Source organism: Psittacula echo (assembly GCF_963264785.1).
Source record: "Psittacula echo genome assembly, chromosome: 7".
Lineage (NCBI taxonomy): Eukaryota > Metazoa > Chordata > Aves > Psittaciformes > Psittacidae > Psittacula > Psittacula echo.
This window is the reverse complement of record NC_137740.1, coordinates 12,007,104-12,034,537: the sequence shown is the minus strand read 5'-3', so window position 1 is coordinate 12,034,537 and position 27,434 is coordinate 12,007,104. Positions and strand designations below refer to the sequence as shown.

At 48.5% G+C, this 27,434-nt stretch overlaps 1 protein-coding gene across 12 annotated transcripts in view; it reads right to left on the bottom strand.

Annotated features, from left to right (window-relative positions):
* ERI3 (ERI1 exoribonuclease family member 3) overlaps window positions 1-27,434 on the bottom strand; it is a 130,276-nt gene that overhangs the window by 53,376 nt on the left and 49,466 nt on the right. For 10 of the 12 annotated variants that reach the window (XR_013957354.1, XR_013957355.1, XM_080622736.1 and 7 more), the window contains one exon: window positions 25,843-25,915. Coding sequence is in view for 9 of the 12 variants with exons in the window: in XM_080622736.1 (XP_080478862.1) it covers window positions 25,843-25,915 (73 nt within the window). In the remaining 3 variants the exon portion in view is untranslated. Of the gene's footprint in view, window positions 1-11,284; window positions 13,678-21,353; window positions 22,296-22,540; window positions 22,950-25,842; window positions 25,916-27,434 lie in introns of those variants that run through there. The other 2 variants (XR_013957356.1, XM_080622732.1) reach the window with 2 other exon arrangements.

Sequence of the window (27,434 nt, the reverse complement as noted above, 5' to 3'; positions counted from 1 at the left end):
TCTCCTCGCCCCAGCTGCTCAGAGGCCATGTGCAGATCCTCCTGAGGATAAGGCAGCTGAGAGAGATGTCACCTCTTCTCACTGACATGGAAAGAAACACAACCAGCACCACAGTCCTGCAGGCAAGTTCATTGCTACCTACCTGCCCTCTGCAGCACGGTCTGAGCCAAACAATCTGAGTGAATCCAAAAAGGGCAGCATTGTCCACAAGGTGGGGAGGAGCTGGCTGGCTTTCCCATAGAACAGTGGGTACCACCTTCAGCTCCACTTGTCTTTTAAAAAGGAGTCAAGAAGGGCCAGCAGGTCAGGGGATAGTGTCCATAGCACCCAGGTTCACGCGCTGCAAGACGGCTGGAAGCCTTCTGGGGACAAGTCCATAACACAAGTCCTCCTGCTCATCCCCTGAGCAGGCAGTTTCAACTTGGCTGACCTATCTCTTCCATCTGATCCACAATACAGCTCTCCCAACTTGTACATATCTAAATTCCTATAGAGAAAAAGCCAAAGCAGCAGTTGCTCCAGACCTGAACAGGCTGCAAGTTTCTTTGTTTTCATTACAATTTCCAATCCTGATCCTTTTTATGGGGTTTTTTTTAGCCATTTCTGCTCTGCCCCCTGGAGGTGTTGCTGTGATTGAATGAAACATGACCCCAGGCTCCAATAAGTGTATTTCAATTACATCTGTCACCATGTAACAATGTAATGATATATCATGTGATATTAAATCCATGGTAATCATATCAGCGATTTTTTTAATAGTGCGCTAATCACATTATTACATCTCAATAATTAACAACAGAAGGCCTAAAAAACCTAGATACAAAGCAGAAAGCTCAGAGGGTCCCAAACTCCTGCCTGGGAGAGGCCCAGAAGACAACAGGATGGCAAGGCACTGCCAGGTGGGCACGGCATGACAAGGAGCAAAGCTGTTCCCCATCCCTGGCAGTGTTCAAGGCCAGGTTGGATGGGGCTTTGAGCAACCTGCCCAAGGCAGGGAGTTGGAACTGGATGAGCTTTAAGGTCCTTTCCAACCCAAACCATTCTGTGATTCCATGAGTCTGGCACTAGTAGCATGGTGCAGAGCAGCCAGGTAAGACCAGGTTCTCCCTCAGTCCCATCCTAAAGGAGAAATGAGTATTTTTGAGCTGGGAAGAGACACTTGGTACATGTAATCTCACCAAGCATTGCTCTCTTCTCTTCAGCTGCTCTTGTGCTGCCACTTTTCCTCCAGCAAACCAACCCCTCTGCTCTGGCAAGTGCCTTGCAAAGGTGGCATCTTGCTGCAGACAAGCACTGCAGAGGGAAGGACGGTGCCTTGAAACGGAAGGACCAATCCTACCAACATGTCCTTACCAGGTTGCTGGAAGAATGGTGTTATTTTCCTTCTCCCCCTGCACCAGCTAGAGATGAAGCTAAGAGAACTCCCACCTCACAGAGCCACTGAAGTCACTCTGATTTTTGCAGCAAAACAAATCCATCAGCTTAAAACTGAAACACGATGAGGATCCTTTGGAGGGACCGGAGTCCTCTGGGTCACCACCTGCACCCCAAGCTCTCACCCACATGCCTGGAGGAAACTGGGGCTGGACTCCAAAGCACCGACATACACATCCCTCCAGGCAGATGGATGTTACCCAGTTTAGTGCAAGCAGGCTGCTCCCCCCAGCTCCCAGCTGTATTTTACCCCTTGTAGGATGAAGGTGAAGATGTGCTGAGGTGGCAGGGAGCAGCGGTGGCAGCAGCCTCGTGCAGAGAGCCGGGGCATGAGGAATCCTGTGCTGCACCATCCCCGGCTGTGACAGAGCTTTCTTCCAGTTGCAGCCTGGTCAATCTAGCAGTTTCCACATCACAAGCTGATCTGAAGAGAGCCTCATTACCTGCCTTAAAGTTCCAGCCAAGCACTTAGCTCTTAAAGACAGGATTTAAGAAATATTTGACTGATCATATCTCTCCTCATTTAGTTTGGCTGCTCTGAACCAATTCAACCTGTGAAGTTGAAATAGCGAGAACGGGAGGGAATGTGTGTGCAGGCAGTCACACCACACACAACATCCCAGCTCCCCCACCAGCTCTTTCCAAAGGGCTAGATCCTGGCTCAGCCAGATCTGCACAGCCTCTCCTACACCAGGAGTGCCCATGGCGCATTTCCCAACACCAAAGGGGAGCCACCTCTTCTTTCCCCCTGTGGGACAGCAATTTGGGGGGGATCATTAACCCATCGGCATCCAACAGGACCTTTATGCATGCTTGGAAGAGCCAAGTGCATCATCTCAGATCTGGGAGCAAGTGATGTAGAGAGAGGGATGAGCCAGCCAGCACTGACAGCATCATCATCCACTCACCCAGCACCAGACATTCCTGTGTCCTTTGTCTTGCACACCTTCTTCCTATCCTGCTTTCCAGCTCCACTGTCCCCACAGCAGTGTCATAGAGTGGCTGGGCTGCTGCCCTCCTGATGCTTGCCCAGCAAAGGTGCTGCCCACCACGCTCTTGCATACCCAGCAGTGCCCTGCTTCCTCACTCTGGGGACCAGAGCCTGTGGAGAGGCTCCGGTGTGGGCGTGCTCTCCGGGAGATGAAAACCCCCAGGGTCAAACAGGAATTGCAGCAGCAAGCAAAGAGACCCTGCAAGTCATTTAGGGGTGATCCTGCCAAGGGGCAAGGAGGACAGATGGACCTTGCGGGCCAAGGCAGCGCAGTTGGACTTTCTCTCCTTCCCACATCCCTTCTTTTCTATTTTTTGTCTTTTAATTCTGTCTCGGAAGCCACGATCCTTTAAAGATGTGCACGTCTCATTAGCTCTACCTTGACAATCATTACCGCTCCTGCCAAGGCAGGAGGAGAGCTCAGCCCGATCGCGGGGGAGTCCATTACCTTGTAGTTAAAGGGACATTGACAACTCTGGGCTGCCTGTGGTCTGACTCCCCCATCAAAACAGGGTTCCTCCTGCACACCACTGTTTCCCCTTCTCTACTGAGCAATAAACCCCTACTCAACCCAGGTAAGACACACACCTTGCAGTGATGGGTGGTTCTACACCCACCACCATACACTCAGTGCTCCCCTGGTTGGGATGTAAGGCCAAGTCCAGCCCACAACCCCTGGGATGAGGGGGACTGAAGCACTCAAACTTTCCCAACATGTTATACTTGGCCTTCATGCAACCACACCTCACTTAAGCAAATGCATGCTTCCAGGCTGGAACACAAGACCTAAACCTAGCTATGACAGCAAGCAGTGAGTCCAAAATGTCCATAGCAGAAACCATAGCAAAGGATGGGGTAAGGACCACACTGAAGGGCCCTACGACAAGGGTAGAGGTCCCGTGTATGTACCCCTGGTGGCACAACGTCAACAGGGCAGTGACCTCTGTGCTCATGAACCAGCTTCAAAGCACAACGTATCCTACCATATGAGTCTGTCCCTAGCTCTTCTGGTTCTGTAGGGTGCAACAAGGACCACCACACACCCAAGGGTGGGATGAGGAAGGGCTCAAGTGGGTGAGCATGCAATGGGGTGATCCCAGGAAAGGACCCTACTCACTAAAGATGCTGGTTCAGACAGTCCTGCCTTGCCCCATAGACAGGGGCTACTCTCTGCTTGGATGTTCCCAGAGCCTGCTTTACCACACCTGAACTTGATAACAGGGGACCTGACTCATGTTATGCAAGGGCAGAATCCCTCATTCAGGAGATTCCATGGTAAAGACCCCAAAGCAACTTTGGATGAGATACCCCCTGCCTTCTCCCAGCCCCACAGGGCTTTGAAGCCTGGTGCATTCCTCAGGAGGCAAATACAGCAGGGTGCAGCCCTACAGAGATGATCCTGCTTCTTTGTGCCTCACAGGACGGGAGCTTTGCTGCATCCACATTAACTCCTCTGCAAAGCCATGACAGGAAACAATAACGCATGGCCGCAGCTCCAAGGAAGCATCCTACCTCCGCACGAGGCTGTCCAAGAACTTGACAGGACTCTGTTTGAAAAAGATGTTGAAAGAAATGATCTCTTTAAGTGCAATGGGAGATATTTGTCTCTGATTTACCCTTGGCTTTTTGCTCTGGTTCAGGTAGGAGCGGTGTGGGATGGCTGGCAGATCTGAGAGCATGGCACGCCCCAGCGGGCAAAGCGAGCAGTGCGGAGGAAGGCGCGAGTCAGTTTGGAGTGCTCCCCATTTATCAAACTCACGCAGCCCGCCAGCAGAGCGAGTCTTTCCATCATTACAGCTCTCAAAATCCGATTCATACCACTAATCCTGCCTTCATTCTCCCAGATTAATAACATCTCTTTCAACCTTCACAGTGTGATAAATAGACAAAGAGAGAACAAAAGGAGAAACAGAAGTGAGAGAAAGAGCCTGAGCAACTCCACATAATAAAGAGAACCAAGAAAGGGGAAAGGGAAAAAAAAAGGGAAAAGAAAAGGGAAAGAAAGGAGCTGGTGCACTTGACTCTGCCATTTACTTTAGTAGATTCTCCCCAAGAGCTCCCTGCGATCTTTAAAGAATGTAAAACATTGCTCAAAGGAAAGGCTCGTTAGCAACCCTGACCAGCCAGGTTTGCTGGAAATCTTTTCACTTACAGCTTCTGCTCAGGTCAGCTGAAAATGAGTTTGTTGGTTTCTCGTCCTGCTCCTCCCCAGCCTCCTGCAGAGGCAAAGCCTCCAGCGCACCCCTGCTCTCTCCTTTACTTGCACCAGTTTCTTGGAGAGGAACAGGGGTCTTTGGCCCATTTTTGCTCCAGGGGTGTCCCAGCAGCTCAGTGAGCCCAAGACACACTGGCAGAGCAGCAGCGCGCTGGCACATCAAGGGCTGTCCCAGAAGGCAGGACCATGTGTTGAGCTTGGAATGGGGATGAACATGAAAACCATGATGGCATCCCCATTCCATCAGTCTGGTTGGAGGGTATCCTTGGGGCAGAGGAACGGGGAAGCCTGTGTGGACACAGATGTACTGCGAGAGGGGTGCCACAAGCTCCAGTTCCTGGGCTGCACCTCTCTGTCCCCTGCCTTGTCCCCTGGCAGGGAGCTCCCATCTCTGCCCATGTCACAAAGCCCAGACCCACAACTTGGACACCCGAATCCCACTGGCAATTGTGGAGGCTGGAGCTCCAAGCCAAGGGGTGGCACTCATAGGCACTTCCCTGCTCTGGTTCCTTTGGAAACAACTGAGCCTCAGGGAAAGTGGATTCTACAGCCCAGGACCCAAGAAAGCTATTCCCCCCCCCCCCCCCCCCCCCGGCTACAGGCACATGGATGGAGATATTTAGCCATTTCCCACTCACAGCCCTCACCAGAGCTGTGCTGTTCAGCTTTTTCACCCTGCCTCATCATATTGAACACTCCATGCAACCTCTGAGTTATTTTAATAATTAAGTGTTTATTGGCACATTTTTCCCATGTTGCTTCCAGACTTGCCTGGTTTTCTTTCCATCGCGTGACTTCCCTTGGTTCTGTCCTTCCATAGGAGGCACCACCTGCAAAATGTTTCCTCTGCTCCCCCTGCAATGAGCATCCCCCCCTGCAGCCCACCCCCGTGGAGTCCTGGCAGTGCTGTGCACACCAAGTAACACCACACCAAGCCCAGGTGAAGGGCTTGGGCACAGCACTGGATATCTGGCCAGGATGTTGCTCTATTACGGCTCTGCATTCACAGCCTCCATGCAGAGGCTGGGCTAGGTTGGTTTTTTTCCTCCCTTCTTTTACACTGCTCCATATTACTCCAGGCTTTGAAGTACAGAGAAAAGCAACACTCAATGTGCCTTTTTTTTTTCAAGCTACCTTTATCATAGCAAATCTTTTCCTTCTCTGCTGTGTCGCTGGAGATAGATATCAAGCAAAAAGAAAGTCTCCTCTTCCAACAATGGATTTCCCTTCCCTTCTGAACTTCAAATAGAAAACTCTTATCTACAGCCACAGTTGACCAGAAGAAGAAAAGAAATGAAAACAGACGTATGAACTGAACCCAGGCTCTTTTTCTATTCACTCAAAAAGGCTGTGCTGGGTTCTTCACGCAGAGATGCTCTGAACGTGTTTATAGCACATATTTACTCTCTTCACTAGCTATCCCCGCACCATGGAAACTCACCTTTCCTCCAGAACAACCCTCCTCTGCTCCATGTACCCACTGCAATCTTTTCCATGCACCTGGGCTATCCAGCACAACAAAGCCTATACCTAAAGCTAAGGATAGCAAGAGCTCTTCAAACTCAGCTAAGAATAACAGCAGCGATGCCCCTGGCTCACATAAAGCCTCCCTTCTGCATAGTGCAAGTGCTTTAAATGACAGGATGGATGACAGGTCAGACCTTGCTGGCTATACCTGCACAAGATGCCTCGCACAGCCCTGGCTGATGCCAGCCTGCTTCAGCAGCCCAGGACATACCCACACAGCACCTGTGTGCCACTGCTGGCACCAGCCAGCTCCTCTTCATGCTTTAAGATCTCCCTTTGAACCATCTCCCTGCCTTTGACAGAGCTGCTCAAGCAGAAACATACAGAACCATCCATGAAACTTTCTCTTCCCTGTGTCAGTCACTGGGTGCAGCCCTCTCATGCCCTGCCTTGCCTTTCCTCCAGCTGCCTGCTGTCTAGAGAGGCAACACAGCCAAACCACTCTTGCTCCCTGCCCAGCTAACAGAAACCCAATAGTGAGCATCGTGCTTAACAGGTAGTGTTTCTCCCAAAGTTACACTGTCAGGACCAACACGCACACAGCAAGAGACCCAAGGAGGCAGGCACTGCTGCCTTACCCACCTCCCAGCGTGTCCTGCCGGGTGATGTGTGCTTCTTGAATGGTTCTCGCTTTCAGCCTTGACAGACATGGTCACACAAGCCTTGGGAAACCTGGCCTTACAGCCCTGGAGTACCTTTGGCCACAGCCATGGAACTCCTGCTTCTCCTCACCCTCTCAAACCCATCTTGAGTTCAGGCACAAATATATCCACAGGAGGCTGCCAGACAGATGAACTGTCCTCCCCACCACACTTGGCACCATGGGCTCTGCCACAGAGATGGACACATCTGCCACATGTTGTCCCCCAGTTGCAAGGGGGACCTGAACCAGAGGGGCTTGCTGCTGAAATTGGAGCCAAAGTCCCAAATTGATAGGGACAGAGAGGGCCGGAAACTTTCCAGATCATTTTCCATTAGAAATAAGATGCTTCCTTCGTCAAAAACCAAATTTCATTCTCATTGGGAGAATCTGGAGCTCCCTGCCAAAGGGAGGGTGAACTCCCACCTGAGACACGGCCGGGAATCCTCTGCAGTCACATGTGGGGAGAACGTGCAAGTCTGAGCTCTGTCTCATTCACACCGGAGGCAGTTTTGGTAACTCTGGCTCCAAAGCAGCTCTCAGCCGGGAGGGCCCACCCACAGCCCTGGCAGGCTTTCCTGTGGTCCCCGCCATAGCTTTCCATGCAGCAGCATCATTTCCTTCAGGTTGAACTCCACAAAGTCCCCAGTGCTCTTCCCTCAGGGTAATCTCCCTGTTGCTGAAGGCCCCTCCCTGTGGAGCTACAATGGGAAGATCCATCAGACAAAGCACCTTGTCTTCAAGCTGCCTGATGACAGATGTTCAGCCAACTGAGCAGTGGGATTGGCGGAGCACCGCAGAAGCGCTTTGTAATTCCTGCTCCTCTCCTCTTTCCTCAGCGTCTCCTGGGAGAGACATGATGATGGACGGTGACATAACTGACTGTTCCCAATCAAGGTAATGTAAGTAATGACAGCTGATGTGATTCCTGGAACGTGCAGGCGCTGCTGGCCCACGTGCCTTGCCTACTGCGGGCAGCGCTGCCAGAGCTCATGGAGGGAGAGGAGACTGGAGCACAGAGATGCGGCTGGGGGACAGGTGAGGAAGAGTCCCAAGACCTAAAGACTGTCTCCAAATCAGCTGCAAATAACTCCTTACATCAGCCTGCAAACCGAGCAGGAGCCAAGGGGAGGTGGGTAACACCTATCTCATGAGCAAACCCTTCCTGGGCCGGGCATAATGCCACACCACTGTATCTCTCCCCAGTGTCACCTGGGACTGTAGTACCCCAAGGCCTCAGGAAGTGGTTTGTCGGGGTCTTGTGTGGCCCATCGAGGTTCAGCAAGGCTTTTACTGCTCTGGCCCTGCCCCTGCTCCCCCCGCCAACAGTGACTATCTGGAAATGGGAACATTAAGTCAATAACCTGGAGCTCAGCTCCCCATATGGCTGGCACACAGGCAGCACCATGTCACCTGAACCCAAGGCAAAGGGGTGCAGCAGCCCCAGATTGCACGCATGAATGTATGGAGAGCCATGGAGGGAAAATACTGTGCAAGCTCATAGCTGCAATCCTCTTCCAGAGCCTCGAAATTAGTAGGCATATTTAACATGCAGAGAAGCAACCGATTAATAACCCAGCATTGACTTAAGAAGACCTTGAATAATACATAGTACTTGTACATGGAAGGGGAAAAAGTCAAGTCTTTCTGCTTGTCAAGTGTATCTGCCTCCCAAGCACCGACACTCGATGAGAAATCTCCCTGCCAGCAAGCCACAGCTTCAAGCAGCTCTTCAGAAATGCCTTTTGCTAAGATGAATGGTAAACTTTGTGCCAAGTTAGACTGGCATTTGGACAGGTCCAAGTATGGTGCTGTTTTAAATGTAATTAGCACTTCCTGCTAATAGAGTCCCTTTAAACCTGCCAAGCATAAGATGCTAAGCATTTGGAGCCCACAATGATGAGCCATGGTGATGTCACGTGTTGGCTAGGCTAATAGATAAGGGAGAAGATCTTACCACGAAGCTGCCCCAACCCTTCCTTCATCCTGTCTGCACTGCAATCCTCCCAGCAGCTTGGCCACGTGAAGGAAAAGTCAGACCCAAACAGACAAAAGATTGGCAGCAGCTCAGCTGCAGGTGCTGGGCTCCACTGCACAATGATGACAGCAGATGAAGCTATGAATGGACTATTCCCTTCCACAGCTTGATGCCAGCTTCTATTTAATGCTGGTTTTAATGTGAGACACTGAAAACAGGGGTATTAGCATCCCTGTTTGGTGCTGTCTACATTCCTAAATAATGATGGCTGGAGAAAAATTTGCTCCCTTTTGGCAATATTCCAAACCAGAACTAGCAGAAAATGGTGTTTACTTTGAAACAGCCACCTTTTTTTGTTAAGGTGCTACCTACACAATGCTCATTGTGAGAGGGGTGGAGTGCTGCAGAGTGCATCATCAGTGATTGGTGGAACATCAGATCATTTGTGTACCATCAATGAAAAATTGTGAACCTAAAATGCATTAATTCTTGAGCTGGGGAGAAGAACTGAACAGCACCTCAGGCAGAGGCTTCCAACAGCCTGTTATTCCAACTCTTGCAGCTGAGTGACCCTCCTGTGCAGTCAGCCCACAAGGATGCTGCATGGATTTAATACCTGCAAAGCAATTTGAAAGTGAAAAGCCTCACAAACAAGCCCTGTGGCTGTAGTCCAGGAACAGGAGAGATGAGACCTAATTTCTATTCCCATCTCTGATACGGATGCACAGGGAAATCTTCCAACCCCTCCCTGTGCCTCAGTGTCCCCACAATAGTATCTACAGAGTGTTAGGAGCCCAAATTCATTCACGTCTTTAAAGAGCTTTAGCGTCTACTGCCTGAAGACCAAAGGACCATCACGCAAAACATGAGCTGTGTACGACACAAGGTCAGAAGGCATTTAAAAAAGCAGCCACCCCATGCAAAACGCAGGGGAAAAAATGTAAGCAGGAAATGAGATTTGTCTTCTTCAGATGTAAATGAGTGCCAGCAAGCAGCAGAGCTCCACAGATCTGCGTTTTAGAACCGTAAAGTGTTTCTACAAAGGAACTAAGAAAAAATGGAATAAACAAGCTCAATTCTTAAGAGTTTGGTTTCCAGAGCAATAAGCACAAAAACTGAGCCCAAAGAAAAGACCTGTATGAGCAACCAAATCCAATCATTCCGACAATAAAGAAGAGACATCCTGACTGGTGCAGAACTATTTCCAGAGAGAAGTCTGCTTCCCATCCCTTTCACACCCTGCAGTGGCTCAATGGAAGAATATTTAAGAAGTTGCAAGTTTGGTCATAATGTGTAAAAAGCCCCTGAAATGCGACATCATTTACTCTTCTGTGGTATTGCTCAGCAGAGCTAATAAATCTTGCATGAGCAGAGCTGATTCTAATTTTCTAATATGAAAAGGCATTTGGATTGAGAGAGAGGGGAAGATAAAAGTGATTGAATCTCCAATAGCCCAGCGTCAGTGACAAGAAACATCCTGCTACGGACCCCAAGGAAGAATAGCTCCCCCTCCTCCCCAGACCATAGGCACACTCACCCGCTCGCATATCCAATTCTCCCTGCTTTCTGCTCGCCACGTCTCAGTCTCCCCTATTGACAGGACGTGGTTTTAAACACAGTTACACAAGTTATCATTTCTGCCTTTTGATCAATCTGAATTTTCAGGACAATTACCCTCTTAATCAATGATTGCTATCAGCAGCCCCTTGGATTCTTCACCAAGGCAATTGTGCCGCCGGGGCAGACGGCGTGTGCATATGCAATGAAGCTGCAGGGAGGTGCAAGTCCATCTTCCCCTGACGTAGTCGTTCGGCTAAAAGGGTGGAGAGCTGTGAAGGCCACTTCAAGGAACACCTGACGTAAAAAATAAACGGAGGGAATTAAAAGGGACGTTGTGTGAGGTATCTGTGGTGCAGCCGGGCTGCGGGGACCAGGGAACTGCTGAAAACATCAGCGAGTTGAAAAACAAGCCAACTAAACCAACAGATTTACCATCCACTGAAACTGTACATTTCAGAGATATCTATAGCCAGCACTAACTGCTCCTAATGAGGCTAATAAAGTCCGTTTGCAATTAGAGACTGAAACTATTAGAAGAAGGAAAAGCAGCGAGGCAGCTTTTAACAACTTCTAAAGATGTGGGGTTTGGATTTAGCGTTTTCTGTATTTTTTTTTTCTTCTATCAGAAATTATTTAACATCACCAAAATGCCCCTAGTGCTTACACACACAAAGCAAACCTCCCGCTGCTCCTCCCTGGCAGGGTATGTGTTTTGGTAATTGATGTTTGCACAGAACCTCAGCTCTTGGAGGATGCGGCTCCTTGAGGCATCTCTCACCACCACAGCAACACATTCCCAGAGATTCAGATCCCACAAGAAACCCCAAAGCAGCCGAAGCCAAATCGCAGGAGCTGCAGATTGGCTGTGGGATAAGGCTTAGCATCCCTGCTGTAGCAAGAGCACCACCACATTGGCAGGTTCATGCTGCTTGGCTTTTGTTTTCAGCACTCCAGATGAGGCAGGGTGAAGAAGCACATGGCTCCTACCTGCACATCACTTAGTTGCTCTCTTGACTATCTTACAGGCTTTCCCCAGGCACAGGACTCCTTGACACATCATAGTAGCTTGGCTAGACCTAGATAACCAGCGTGTCTTTCTTAACAGCTCCAGCAAGCAGTGAGGCTGCACTCCTCTCCTCAGCTTAGAACTCACCCTGCACCTTTCGGGCGCTGTGTTGGCAGAAGGGAGCTTTGGGACCTGGATGGCAGGAGGGGAATGCTGCCAGAAAGCAGCCGAGCTCCAGCAGGGCAAGGTGGTCTGGTGGCAGCATGGTGGCTTCACCATCTTGACCACCAGCTCGGGCTGGCAGTAGGCAGCAGTGGCAGCTGCCTTTGCAGGCTGCTGGCTGGAGGAGCTCTCCGGAAGGCGCAGTATTTCACTAGCTATTTTGCATGGAGAATTGCTGCTCAAAGATATCCCCACTGTGTACTCCAGAGCAATAAAAATAAAAAAAAAACCACAAGAAGAATTCTTTAGGCGGGTAATGGGCATTTTATTCCTTTTTATGACACTAAACATAGGCAGCTGGCATAATTACACCACAATAAAGGCATAATGTGCACCTAGCAGAACAAACTCATACTTTTGATAATTAGGCAGAGCAAACATAGTCTGGGATTCAGTCGCGTGGCTTCACTGTCTCCTGGATCTGCCAGAGCCCCCACCCCTGCAGCACATCAGCCCCATTCCCACAGCTGGATTTAGCTGGGCCCCATGGACTGAGCAAGTAGAGCATCACCTGAGCACTCTTGCACCAAGAGGAATGGCTCTGCAGCTCACTGTTTACAGCAGGGTGCAAGGTAGGGAGGTGCAGGATGGATCCACATGACACTCCTGAGAGGCAGCTGGAGATGATGCTCTAACAGAGCACCAACAAAGGACGTCAATCACCTCCTGATTGGCACTGACTGACCCCACAGGCAAGGCTACAGTAGAATAGCTCCATGTGGCCAAAGCATACATGGTACAATGACAAAGGGAGACTCAAAACACAGGAGAGATGCAGAGTTCTTTTGGGTTGAGCAACTAAGCTGAGGCCAGTTCCAGGAGCTGGAAGGGCTAAGCAGGGGCATGGGGACACCCCCTCCACAGCAATGACCTTGGTCAAATGCAACCTGTAGGACTACATCCAGAGGGAAGTCGGGCCCTTTGCAAAAAGGCGAGGATGGAAGGGAATGTCTCAGGGAGGCTGAAAGACCTCACCTACAGAAAGGGCCTGTCTGTACCTGCTGGAGGCTAGCAATTAGCTCTTTGAAGGCTTTGTGCTCCCGTTAGTCCTAGCCCTGCTAACTTGCAGACCTGCCTCCTCCAAAACACACAGGCAGGCAGCAAGCGTGCTCCTCTGGCAGCTGCAGACATCCACGCAGGACAGCTCTTCCCTGAGCAAGGAGCTCAGCCAAGGCAGAGATCCTAAATGATCTCTAAAATATTAATAGCATCAATCAGAGCCGGGCTGACAGAGGTTACAACACTGGAGAGCGCAGAGAGCAGGCTTTCCTCGAGCTGGCACAAGACCACACACTAAATATCCACAGTTTGTTTAAAAATGCATCTGCAAGATGCATGCATGAGCAGCGCTGGCACAACAGTGCACTGAGGTTTCACCTCCACACTGCCAAAACCCACTGTGGGTAGCAATCATTGCACGTAGGAGAGAGACCAGCTCGGCTACACTCTGTCTTACACAGCTTAGTGGAAGCTGGTGGCTTTAAGGTATATTGAGTGCAGTGCAAAAACACTGAAGTATCTGGCTCAAAGAAAAGTGAAGGTGATAAAGCTGATCTATCAGCCTTTAGTGAGACCTGCGTATTCATCTGTGGATAGGATGCCCAAGAAAACATGACACAGCATCATTATGAGCGCTTTCAATATGAGATTTAACACAAGGAAGGGAAGAGTAAATACAAGCATCTTGCCTCCACACCTACTGACACGCAGAAAGGCACTGCTAAGAATTTGATGGGTACTGAGCAAGCTTGGGAAGACTGCAGTGCAGCAATCCAGACTATGGCTTCAGGATGTCCATTTGCTCTGGAGCTCCGGTGAGCAGCAACATCCATGTCAAAGCACATAAGGAGAAGCTGGTCCCACTCTATATGAGGGGCCCAGGCAAATGGGAAAACCAGACACTGTGAGATAGCCCCTGGCTGGGCTCATGCTTTTAATCAGAGTTGCCCTCCCCAGTGGGCCAGAAAACAGAAGTTTACGCCTAGATGAAGTGTTGTTTCCTATACAAAAGCAGGCTATCTGCAGACTTTCCAGCCAGTTCTCAGGAAGCCACTGTCACAGATCCGATCCATGGGCTGCAGGCAAAGAGTTCAAGCAAGGAAACCTGCAAGTGGAAAGAGCAATAGCCAGGATGGAGCCAGAAGTACTTTGCCAGCATGGGGGAAGGGTGGCAAGGGACTTTAAATCCCAACTGTGAAATCAACTTGCTTAGTAGCCTTGGGGTTCTGAGGGATTTAATTAATTAATGACTGTGAAGAACTGTAAGTTATTAATATACAAATTTCTCTACAGTATCTCCTACCTCCCAGTTTAGCATCTCTTGCTGCTTTATATCAAGCCCATGAGAAGCAAAAGCCAAGCCACAGTACCCCTCTGTGCAATGGGGCAGAGGCTGCATATTGCAATGGGGCAGAGAAACCCCAGTTTCTCAGCCAAGAAGCAGTAGCACCACAGTATCCCCCCTTTTCAGCAGGACAGTGCATCACACTCAGCGCAGGGCACCAGGAACACCTTATATAACAAAACCTCTTTCCAAACACCGGCAAGCCAACTGCTACCATAAACCAGCCTGCTGTTGCTGGTGGGGGTGGCAGGCAGTCACTCTCCTCGTAGCCATGCTGGCTTGGTGGTACAATGAGGACGAAACCAGCTAATGTTTTAATCTCCAAGGCTACAAAATCTGATTTACCCCCCGTCCCTCCCTGGAGAGCTACACACATCAGCTTTTATGCTCCTACATGGAGCTCCTGTCTTTTAAATGCAGAGAAAAGAGGACACTGCTCCTTTCCCAGGCACTAGGCAGCTGTACTGGTACCCACGTAAAGTTCCAGCTGAAGGACTGGGATGCAGGGATGCTCTGCCTCTTGCCTGGCCCATGGAACTCTGGGAAAGGCCATCTTTCACACACTGCGCCTTTGCCTACCAGCTCCTCCCGGCCTGGAATGCAGCACACGTTACAGGATTATTGTAAAACATGCCCGGCCTCTAATCCCTTCTCCTCTTGCCTTGCTCTGGTATTGACTGCAGGGAGCTGTGTCAGGCCTGGGGTCAGGCTTGCCTCTCGCAATACCAGGGGCATGCGGAAGGCTCCAGCCTCTCCAGCTGACCAGAGTCCACGAGACTTGGGAAAACACGGGCTGCCCCACACCTTCACATAAGCAGGCATGTGAGAACGGAGGCCCCCAGCTTCTGCTAACAGCATCCGTGCCCCACAGGCAGAGTTATGGTCCTGCGTGCAGGTGAAATGCCAGACTGGTGCCAGACAGACACCTGCTCACAGGAGATCCAGGGCCCAATTCTGATCAGCCTTATGGTTTCCCCGGTCTGCTCCTAGGCTGCCATACCAAGGGCTTACTACTGGGCAAGTCTGGATGCAAGTGTGTGGCACATCAGCCATGCTGTGCACACCATTACCTCCAGCTACAGCAAGGGTCCAGATAACAGGTCCCAGTCACACCATGACCAGCCCTGCAGCAACTCCCTGCCTATCCAGACCCCATTGTGGGGACCATGAGGCCACTTCAGCCTGCATAACCTCAACACTGCAGAAAGATTTCTTACCAAAAGGACAAGCTGCCTAGATTTCACTGTGCTTATTTTGCTCGCTTTTGAATGCTCTTTCCGAAACTTTGTCTTTGGCACCTACAGTACACTGCCTCATCAACAGGCAGGACCAGGAGAGCCAGCGTGGCTTCTTCCTCCACCTGCGAGGAGCAACCTCTCATGGTGTAAAGGTCTGAGCAGTATGTTTAACCTCAGCAGCAGTGTGTACACAGCCAGATGGGAGCCAGGAGGCTCCTGGGTGCAGGGGACAGATGCTCAAATCCCCCAGCAAGGGGAGTGCAGGCACAGTGAGGTGCAGCTGAGCAATATGGCACTCAGCAGGAAGAGCAGCATGGGAGGTCTGAGCAGCTGCCTCTGTGCCTTGTGCCTGTAGGCTATGGTGATGTGCATATAGAACCACAAATGCCAACCTATCCTCAACCACTTGCATAGACAAGGATACTCTAGGTAAAGCAACAACTCCAGTGCACTCAGCAAACCACTGTTTATAACTTCATCTAGAAGGCTAAGCTTTTGAACTGGTTAATAAAGGCACAGAAACAACAAATTCTACTTAACGATTTGTTCAGTACGGGCAGGCTGCATGGGGCCAAATAAGATAATTGTGTTCCTCAGCTTCCTTGAATCATCACTTTCCTGACTTATCTGACAGCTCTCTGTACCACATGTGGTAGCAGGAGGCCCTGGTCCTTGCCGAAGCCTGAAGGCACTGCCAAATAATAAAGGCCATCTTGGGATTTTCCCCATACAGACATCCTGATCTGGGCAAACAGCATCAGGAAAGGATGGGAGAACGTCCATGGCAGCCAAGGCAACCATCCCTTCTTTCCCTGCCCAGGTGCTCTGGGTTTCAGTGATGTGTCCCAGGGAAAGCAGACATTCCGTGTGCAAGTGTCACAATAGGGCAGGAAGGGAGAAGTGATGACCCACACTGTTTGCTTTAGGACAGGACCAGCTCCACCCAAACCATCCCCACCAGAGCCTTCTAAACAATGAAACCTCAAGAGCTAAAGATCTCACATCCCTGCCCTCATCCTCAAAGGCTGTTTACTGATCTCCTTGCAGCAGAAAGGACATGAGCAACAGCTTCCTCTGAACACTTTAATTCTTCCAAAAATGATTTCTGCTTAGTTTTCTCTAAGCTGAACATCCCAGACCCCTCAGTCTTTTCTGGGAACACATCTTCCAGCTCTCTGACCCTTCTGTTCCCTTCTGAGCTCTCTCCATCTGTGCCAGGTCCTCCTCGAGCACAGTATGCAAAAAGTTTGCTCCAAAGGCTAAAACTAGGTTCCGAAAGACCTTGTCTAGGAAAAGAGATGAGATTTTAACATGTGCCTAGCACATTTTAATATTTACTAGTGAAAGAGAGCGTAAGAGAATCCCTGATGGTAAAGAAGTTAATCCCTGTGTGAGATGAACATGTGCTAAAACACACGCAGGATAGATATGGAAAGGAAGGACAGAAGGATGGAAGGAAGTGCCAGGAAGAGCTTTCTGTTAATAGGACCAAAATACTGATGTCCCCTTTACACTGCAGTAACTCTAAATGGTTTCCACACAACAGAACCTTGACAGAGATTGTCTTTACCTACCCAGCAGAGTCTAAATGGTAGTGAGCAAGGAATGGGCTGCATGTGCCCAGCCCACAGCCTTCTGCTTGCCATGAGTTTGGCAGCAAGAAGGGTTCTCTTTCACCCAGGTGTGGATTTTATGGCCAAAAGTATTTACTAATCTGCTATTTCACAAGCCAGGAAACTCAGCTACTTTCTAGTGAACCAAGACCAAGAACTTATATTAACCCACAGGGGATCATGTCTTTCCTGTTAGCTCCAAGAACAGCTCGTACAGACATATGTTCCACAGAAAATTGCTCCTGTGCTTTTAGGATGCAACAAGAAAAATAAACCAACAAAAGCCAAAGAAGAGGGAAACACACAAAACCATCTGATTTAGACAAAGATGGACACTGCCTATTTCTGCGCTCCTGGGATGGGCATGTATGTTATCACTCAAGTCATCCAAAACCAGTGAAGCCTCCAGGCTGCATCTAGATCCCCTCTCAGCTGTGGCAAGGCCAGCTCCTGAGACTGAAAGAAAAGGAAATGAAATGCAAGGCTGGGATCATTACTTTGAAACTATAAGCTCGTGCCACTGAGCCAAAGCCTGTTATATCGACATGGGTTTGTGTCACCCCAGCAGCAGAGATCATTCTCCATCTCCGCTTGCTTGGCTCCCCTCCTCCCAGGACAGCAGTGCTCTGCAATGCTCTGTGAAGTCTTAGCTACAGAAAAACTCCCAACACCTTGCCCAGCAGGCTTAAGTTGTAGGGTTGAGCTACTGCAGAGCGGAAAGTACCCTGCTGACTGCTCCACCACGCTCGGAAGCTGCTGGCAAAGCACAAAGTGCCACTTGCAGAGGAGCAAAGAGCAAAACCCCCAAGTTCCCTTCCCTGGGGCAGAGAGCCTAGAGGGGGGTGTTGCTTCTTAAAGCCTCCAGTATTTAAAAGGCACAGAATTTGTACCTCAGCTGTTACACAAGATGCTCCTAGCCCCTGTCTTCAGTCACCAGCCTGGGCAGCAGCTCTGAGGGATGGAGACAACTCTGCTTGCCAGTGAGACCCAGGGTCTGAGGCGGTGGAGGGCAACAACTACTGGCCACACAGCCCATACACTATGCCTTTGCTGCCTTTGTCTTATGTGAAAGTGGATACTAAACCCAATCCCGATGGTTACTCTGCCATTACAGGAGCATCCTGCCTTAGTACATATTGCAAACCCACCACATCAACAACCCTTTGGTCCATCTGGTTATAACTTCTAGGAAAACAGAGGCAAAGAAGTCTGATGTGTCAACTCATCCTGCATCCCCTTCTAATGAGTCCAGGAGGAGGAAAGGGAAAAGACTGCCAAGAACTTGCAGACTCTCAGCCTTTCTTCCCAGTACAACCTTCCTGCACATTGGTTTTCCTTGGAAATGTGGTTTTACTCAGTACTCTTTGTTAAATAAGAAAGGGAAGACAGGTCCTTCTGTAGCAGGATGGAGAGGGCTGCTCCTTTAAGCCCTCTCCTGGATGCCCTTTCCCTTTGAGATGACTGTCCTCGACTCCCTCCTCATCTCCCTCCTTTTGATTTAAGAGTTCCTCTTCTGGCCCTGACAGTAAAGTATTTCTGTCCCACAGATTATAACTCACTCTGGGCTATTATTCAACTCCCAAGCCCTGGCCCTGCTGCATTTAGTCCAAACATAATATCCTTCATGCATATATTATCTGTCTCCCTATTATCTGGAATCATTTCGGAATTAAATTTCAGTCCTGCAATATTGGCTTGAAGAGCGGCTCGCTTTATGGGCTAGTCAAAGGTTAGAATACCAATCAAAATAACACTGCCGATGCAGAGAGACATTTTAATATTCCAAAACCCGGTAATTGTAAAAGGACATAATATTTTTTCCCTGATTACCCCAAAGGCAACACATGTTAACAAGGCGAGGGAGAGAGTGAAGGGAATTTCAGAGTTCAGACAGCCGCACGACAGATTTAAAGGAGAAGTGGTGGACGGCTGCTGTGCTCCAGCCCCTGGAGCAGGAGGGCTCCTATGTCCGTGCCAGCGGGATGTCAGCCTCTCTGTCCCCAGCCTCGTGGCATTCGTGTCACCTCTGGTTCCCCAGGTCAGGAGCCTTTGAGGGTGCTGTCACTGCAAGGGAATGGAGCAGCCAGAGCTATGCTGAGATGGACAGCTGAAGATGATCATGGCAGAAGAAACTGCCGGGATTGGCTGCAAAGGCCATGAGGCTGCCCCAAATTAATTCCTGTTTGAACCAGAGCTGATCTTTTTGGGAAAAAAACTTGCTTCCTGAGCTGGAGAATGCACCACAGCCCTCGGTAAGTTGTTCCAATGGTTAATTACCCTCACTGTAAAAATCTGCACCTGAATTACCTCGCTTTGGCTTCCAGGCACTGGAACTGCTTATGCAGTTCTCTTCATTGGTGACCTCATAGCAGTCTTCCAGTATCTGAAAGGGGCCTACAAGGATGCTGGAGAGACACTCTTCATCAGGGACTGCAGTGACAGGGCAAGGGATAATGGATTAAAACTTAAACAGGGAAAGTTCAGGTTAGCTCTAAGGAAGAAGTTCTTCACTGTGAGGGTGGTGAGGCACTGGAACAGGTTGCCCAAAGAAGTGATAAATTCTCCATCCCTGGCAGTGTTCAAGGCCAGGTTGGACAGAGCCTTGGGCGACAGTCTAGTACCAGGCATCCCTGCTCATGGCAGGGGATTGGAACTGGATGATCTTAAGGTCCTTTCCAACCCTAGCTATTCTATGATTCTATGCTTTTGTCTGCTAGGCTGAAGGAACCTCTCACCACATTTTGGCTCTCCCTTTAGATACTTACAGACTACAGCCAAGTCCTCCTTACCCTTCCGTTTGGAACTTTAAAGGGCTTCCAGGGTCTTACAGCTCTCGTCCAGTCTTCAGGGCAGAGATGGGACTCAGCATCCCATACCAGTCAAACCAGTTCCAATGAAAGGGATGATCCAGCCTCACTGCTCCTACTCATCATTGCCTGTTTATAAATCCAAAGCAGCTGCCTCCTGAATGCAGTATCTGCACACTTTATCGAAGATGATTTTTATGTTTTCTTTTAGGGCATTGATAAAAGTGTTAAATACAAGAGGTCTGAGAAATAGATCCCTGTGGGACCCCACTAGGAAGACATGCACTCCATGATGATTATCCATTTACAATTAAATGCTAGGAGCTGTCAGTTTGCTCGTTCTTAATCAATGTAATGTGTGCCATGTTGATTTTGTATCACTCTTGTTTCTTAATCAAAATGTCATAAGGTACCAAGTCAAATGCCTTCCAGAAGTATATTACATTGACATGGTTACCTTTATCAACCAAACATGTAGTCTCATAAAAAAAAATATCAAGTTACTTTGAAAAAGATCTAGTTTCCATAAATCCACATTGATTGGCATTATATTACCCTCTTTTCATTCTTTATTAATCAACTATGATATCTGGCTTTTCATTACTTTACCCAGAATTAATGTCAAGCTGATAGGGCTATAATTACTTCATCGGTCATCCCATTTGCCCTTCTAAATTACTGGTACAACATTAGCTTTCTTCCAGTCCTCTAGAACTTCCCCCATGTTCAAAGACTTATTAACGGTCCAGGGCTTCTCAGCCAGCTCTTCAAAAACTCTTGTAGACCAGTTATGCAAAATGCCAACCAAAAGCCACCACTTAACTTTATCAGAAAATTGTGTGGTAACAGCAAATCTCTTGCTCAGCAACAGGGCATCCTCTGCCTTTCTGTAAATACAGAGCTAAGTATTTATTAAACACAGTCATTTTGCTGTTACAAGCAATTCCTTCAACTTCCTTCCAGCTGTGAACCAATGCCAGTGCACAGACACTTTTATTTGCTCATCTCCATGGAAAAGACACTTTTACTCCCCTTAACCCTGGAGTCACGCTTCTTGTTTCCTTTCACAACCTCTCCCCTTCTTGCCTTCTGAGAGAGACTTTCCAAAGCCAAGAAGTCCACAGTCAAGTGTGAGAAGCCCAGGAAAGCACAGCTCCCATTGAAGGAAGGTGTGACAGTATTTGGGAGCACACACCCATGCTGCAAACTGGCCAAGCACTGAGCACTGGGGGTATATGAGCAGCTCTTCATAGTTAAGTGGCAACATCTTTTCATGTGCTTGGTGCTCTGGCCATGAAACACTCTGCCTAAGGAGTCCTCTGCAATTTCTAATCTTCCAAGGCATTTCACATTCCCTACAGCCAGTAACTCAATAAACAGACAACTGATAACAATCACAGTAAGTCCTCAAGAAGTTAAACTTCACAAAAGCAACTTCCAGCCACATAGGCCAAAAAATTAAACCATTTTTCAGTTATACCCATTTCAACGTTCTTCATCCAAAGCACTTCTCCTCCCACCCCAAAGGCAGATGGAATTGTTAATTCAGAGGAGAGACAAAAAGCTGTTAGCAAATCTTTGTTTGTTCAAGATGTGTTTATTTCTAGTTGCCAAATATTAACAAAAACATCCTATTACAGGCTTCCTCTGTTAGATTTCACAATGTGAAGAGGTGACCTTAAAACATTTGTGCAATTGTAATAATTATTTGTTTCCAACTAAGAGTATTTAGATATCAACAAAGGCTGGGCCTGGAAAAGGCCAGCTCTGCACACAGCCATGGCACCCTCAACATGATCACGCTGTGCTCCCCAGGGCTCTGTCCCCTCTGTTTCATGATGCCGAGAGAAGGAAAGCTGCATTCCTGTACACACATCATTCAACCCCTGCCTTTCATAAAAACTTGTCTGAACTTCAGGAGGATGTCAGACTAGGACCAGTTTCTGTCACTTCTTAAGGAACCACTATTCCTGTACCTAAAGATATGCTGCCTTCTGTGAACAGAAATCAGAGATGGTCAAACATGCCAGGTCAGCATGTCCTAAGAAAGGGGCAGCTCTGTGATGGGTAGGAAGACTGTCTTTTTAAACAAAATAAATATCATTTGGAAATTAAGGAATAACCCAAAACCTTAGTGGATACATGAACCAGTTTTAACCACTTAACATCCAGAGAAATGGAAGATCAGGATAGCGTATACAGTGTTAAAAATAGCTTCCACAACCCAGTTCTACTCACAGCGCCCGCAAGTAACTTTGTGCCAGCCCTCTGAAAAATTATGCTGTGCTGGAAGAGACACAATTAAGCAGAGTATGGCAGAGGAATCAAGAATAACACAGGGGAGAAGAACTGGAAACACTTATTTGCTCTTTCACACAATGCAAGACCTCAGCCCAAGAAAATGATCTGACAGTAGGATTAAAAGAAACAAAAGGACTCGCATCTTCACGCAATATATGAATAAACAGAGTATAATTAACACATAATTAAACAGCAAAACTCATTGCTGCAGGATGATGTTGACACTGAAGCATGAGCAGATTCAGAAAAAGATGTACAAGTTTCTGCTAGGCAGATGTGGTAAAAACAGTGGGTGCTGGACATAGTGGTCATAAGGCAGCCACCAGCTCTCAATCCTTGAAGAGACAATTGCTGGGAAGCAGAGAAAGCTGACTTGAACCATGCTCTCCTTGTTACACCTGCAAGCACCAGTTACTAGCCTGTGGTACAGAGACAATCTGGGTTAGTCCTTTGGTCTGGCTATTTTGATATCCTCAGCATCCTCCTAATGTTTTTCTTGCACAAGCCAATGCTAACAAAATTTAGCTTCGCCCCATTCTTCCACCTCCTCCCTCCATCAAACCACTCTCCCCTCTGTGACGTGCTCCTGACTCAGTGGTGCTGACACTGCTGATTGCTAGATTTCCCATTCCCAGGCTCCCGGCCACCCTGCAATTGTAAGCACCTTGTCCTCAGCCTAACATCATGCTGGCTCCATCCCCGCAGGATGAGGCTCCACCACAGGACCAACCATGCTGCTAACTGAAGCAGGACCTGGAACGATAAACCACAGAGGCTCCTGAAAAAGCAAAGGGAGTATGAATGAGAGCTGATCCCTCTGTTAGAATAAGAACTAATGAATTTATCCAGGCTACCTGAGGATGCTCTTGGGGCAGCAGCTTGGTTGTAGCTTGTTAGCTGCAGCAGCTTTCCTTTTCACATAAATCTTGACCCACAGCCTCCTGCTTTCTGTATATGTTACTCCACTGGTGTCCTTCTCGCCTGACACGAAGCACTCTGCTATTTCCATCCTGAGCATCCAGCTCCAATGATGTAGCTCAGGTTCTGCACCTCAGTCCCAACCCACAGGGCCTCTGTGGATCGACATGACAGGTACATAAGGAGAACTGGCAGATGGGATACTGGCTCTCTATTGAGATGGTTTAGGGGGATATTTGAAATGCTGCAGCATTCAGAGAAAGCCTCCTCTGCTTTCTGCTGCCCTCCCACAATGCTGAGCTAATCGAAGAGAAGAACATGATAACTCTCTGCCCCGAGTCAGCTCTACACTGACAGTTCACTAGAGATACAAGATCGCTCAGTGACATTAAAAATGTCAGCAAACACCGATCAGGCTTGACGGAAGGGATGAATTAGCAGGCTGGGGGGGCACAGAGCAAGGTAAAACTTCAGCAAACACGGTCAAGTGCACAGGCAGCTTTTCCCCCTCTGTCCTCCACAGATCTTTTTCACAAATCTCAAGACACCGTGGCCACCATCACAATAGTCAGATGTGGAGCTCACCACCACCTGCACAGCCAGATCAATCCAAAAAGGTTTGCCTGGGAAAACACAAGCGTAGTAGCTAGTGGGAGCAAATTCCTGTCTTCAGCTTGCCTGGGAGGCATGTCTTGGAAGCTGTGAAAGAGGCCTGGAGCCATGGGGTTCTCACCTCAACTGTTCCTGCAGTAAACAAGTGACAAGGGAAGAGTTTATAGGAGAATAAACCCTGAGAAAGACCATCTCACCACTATGGGAATAGCTACCACTGAGCTCTGGGGGATCCTGTCCTCTGGTACAGTGAGCACAGACAAGGACTGTTTCTTCAAATGATACAAAACGGAGACAAAGAGCAGCTGAAGCCATGTGTGCACGGGCAGAGAGAATCTGGAGCATGTTTTGTTGCTGTTCCACCAGCCGCAGGTACACAAATATGTCTGCCCCATGCGCACACCTTTCCATATGTAATCCCACTCTTCCACATTGCCTTGTATTTGCAGCAACAGCTCCCTGACTCAAAAGGGTTCTCTTGTTCTGCTCATAAGCAGAGACCCAAAGGAGCGACAGCAGATGCAGGTGGGGCCATCCTGCAGGAAAATGCTCTCAGTCACAAATGCCTGTTTTCTCAATGTCTGAAACATCCAAGTCTTTTAATTATCCATAACCTAGAAATTAGCAGTTTCACACACCCCCCCCAACACCTTCACTTCATGGATCAGGTCAGCGGCAGACTTGGCCTCGGAAGTATTTCTAAGTCAGGAACGTGCCAGAGGTAGCGGAAAAGGGGCCACCTGGTCTATGCAGGGAAGAACAGGGGAGCTAGATACCTGTCCACTCTTATTTGTCTCACACTAGGAGCTCACTCAAAAGAGACTGAGGCTTATTGGGTGCAGGTGCTTGGACAGAATTACTTATTTAGGCTGGAAATCCTTTCTTGTGACTCCTTCAGAGAACTCGGCAGGGGAGCACTTGACTGCAACAGCTTCCCTCCTCCTCCTGCCTTTAGCTCTGTGCTTAGTACTTCGTGGATGCTCAACTTAGTATCACAGTATTTGCTGAAGTACAATACATAAAGTACCCATCTTGAAGAACAGCCACTTGCCTGGATGTCCACATTATGATGAATCCCAGCTCCTAACACGCTAAATCCAGGAGCCTTGAACTATGGGAAAGAGCTGTGAGTCATTCATCCTGAGGCCCAGAGGAGGAACATGGCTGGATCAACTTACTTCTTAGCAAACATCACAGCACATAGGGATTTTTTTTATTTGTTTCTTTTTAAGTATTATTATTCTGCAGCCATCAACCTGCTGGTTATATAGCTGCTATCCATTCACCGGAAGTTTAGTGAACTTCAAATGGCGATCATTAATGGTCACTGAACTGCAGAATGCCCCAATGTGCTTTCAGATTTCATTTACCAAGGACCAGCAATCAGCCAAAAGATTTGCTCTGACAGCAGGGAAATACAAGACCCTTTGACAAGTTCAGCTGGGAATGTGCTGCCAGCATCCCTTGTTAAGTTCATGTTCTACCCTATTTGATGGAACAGATCATGCAAATTGTCCTTCTGCCTGTCACTCGTGCTTCCATTTAAAACAATAAATAAATAAAAGAACAAAAGAAAAGCCCACAATGAGCTGCTTACAAGCAAATTCCACTTACCGAGACCCCTAATTATCAGGAAAAGATGCAGAAACCCAAATAAAACATTGAATTGGCTGGGGGGAGGGAACCTTAACTAGGAAGGCCACCCCAGCTTCTCTCATGCACAGACCCCAACCCTTTCCTTCACCCTGCTACTGCTTGCAATCACACTTGTTCTTTTCTTCCCACTTTGATTTGTGACTTATGGCATCACCATGTTTTTCTGTGCAGACAGAACAGCACTGCCAGGAGACCCTGTGGATGCACAGCAAGCTGCTTTGTAGCCACCCAGAGAAGGCATGGCACAACACAAGGCACCAGACAACAAAGTCCGAGGCATTTTGCTTTGCAAAGTGATCACCAGTCTCTTAGGTGGATGTGCTGCTGAGACATCTTCCCTCCCCTGCACCACGAAGGCAAATGCTGGTTTTTCTACTGGAACATATCCAAATTTATCAACTAGAATTTGATCTGAAGGGAACTGTGCTCCTAGGAGCTTTATACAGCTGCAAAACAAAACAGAGTCAGCAACACCAAGGCCAATACAACCTTCAGTTGCAGAGGGGCCTCACAGTGTCTCACTATTATGCAGAGACACTGCACTGTGCCTGCCACAATGGGCTTCTCCCCAGCTGCAGAACACATCCCATCAAGTACAGTAAGACTCTATTAGAGGAGATACAATAGGTTGCTGGAGGACTTGCTCAGCCCAGCTTCTGAGAAAATAACTCATTTCAATGCAAAACAGCAGTAGTTATTAGACACCTCCTTAAAGAGGAAAGTAGAAGGGCAAAGGGAGGGGGAGGTTGAAGGAGACCATGGCAGTTTGTGTAAAAGTACCTTTTTCAGATTAATCCACTGTTTGAAGTAATCAGCAACCGGCAGCCCTAAGTACTGGCATTGTCCTGGTAACCTGTAAGAGAGAAGAGAGAGTAGGTTTGATTCAATCAGTGTCCTGACAACACAACCTCTGTTTTCTTAAGTGCATTTTGTTCCGAGATGGAAGAGACCCTCAAGTCTGCTGTAACACGCTGCACATCAGAAGGACCATAGCTCTTGGCAAAAATAGAATATCTCATGAGAGCACAGCTTGGCTAAAGACTTACATTACATCCAGCCACATCCAGGCTGCTGACACCTTTCACACTGATCATTTTGAACAGGAGCTGTGTGCAAGCGCAGCATGCAGCTCTGCTCCACAGTGGCTAACACACAAACGTGACTGGAGCATCCTGGCTGTCCTTTGTGAAGTGAACACATCACAAATCCCTGCAAAACCATCCTGCTCAGCCAGTGGCTCACAGGGCAGGCGGAAGGACTGACAATTCACCTGTCATGCCCTGGTGCTTTCCATTTGGACTTTATGGTTAAAAGACTGAATGAGACATAGGGAGGGAAGGAGGCATGAATACATTTAGGTTTTAGGTAGTAACGCTGCAGGACCAATGTTTTAGGGCTAAGAAAGCAGAGGCTGTCTTCTGAGCACGTGCATGGAAGAAGAGAGCAGTCACAACTCTGAAGATACAAGATGCTGCACACTGTCACACTATGGGTTGGAGCACCAGCAGCCAGAGCTATGAGCACCATAGAATGGTTAGGGTTGGAAAGGACCTTAAGATCATCCTAACATCTCCCTTCCTACAGCACGCTGCAGAATAGGGCTGACAAAACAAAATGGCACTTGTAAGGGAATTTCCTGAAGGGACAGGAGGACCCCAGGATTTGGAAAGCTGTTTCTCCCACACTCTGCTGAGTGTTTTGGCAGGGGAGCTACAATGTGCCCCTCAGATGGGGAAGCCTGAGTCGCGAAGCCAAGCAGCTTCAGCCAAGCCTGTGCAGGAAGATGAGTTATGGGAGTTTTCCCCGGCCGGTTTGATCTGATCAAGAGTAATTGATGGATCTTGTTCATTCACGTACTGCTGAGCACGCCCGGGGCACTGGTCACAGGATCTTTAACTGAAGCAAAGGAACATCCCAAATAAATATGTCAACTAAATAAATTACTAAATTAGAGCCATTTGTGCATGTTAAAAGCCACAGCCCCAGAACTCGGCTTTTGCAAACAGAGGGTGGGGGGGAATCTTACAACTTCCTTGGGCATTTGGGAAGTTGTAGGAGAGGAGGGAAGAGCTGCGAGTGCCAGCATCAGCTCCTCAAACATCCCAACACAGACCATATTCAAGGCAAAGTCTTCTCCCACTCCTCCAGAAAGGAAAGAGTGAATAGTCTAGACCGGACTTCAGACTCAAGGCTGAAATTCAGGAACAAGCTCTGGTTACATGTGGATACAAGCTAGATATACCACCTTGAGCCGTACCTGAGAGTTCAGTTCAGCTCCAAACCCTTTGGTGAACAGGGCAGCATATCTTCAGACCTACAGTTTCCAAAGTACAGAGATGAAGGAGGGACACAGACAATGCATTCGCAGATAA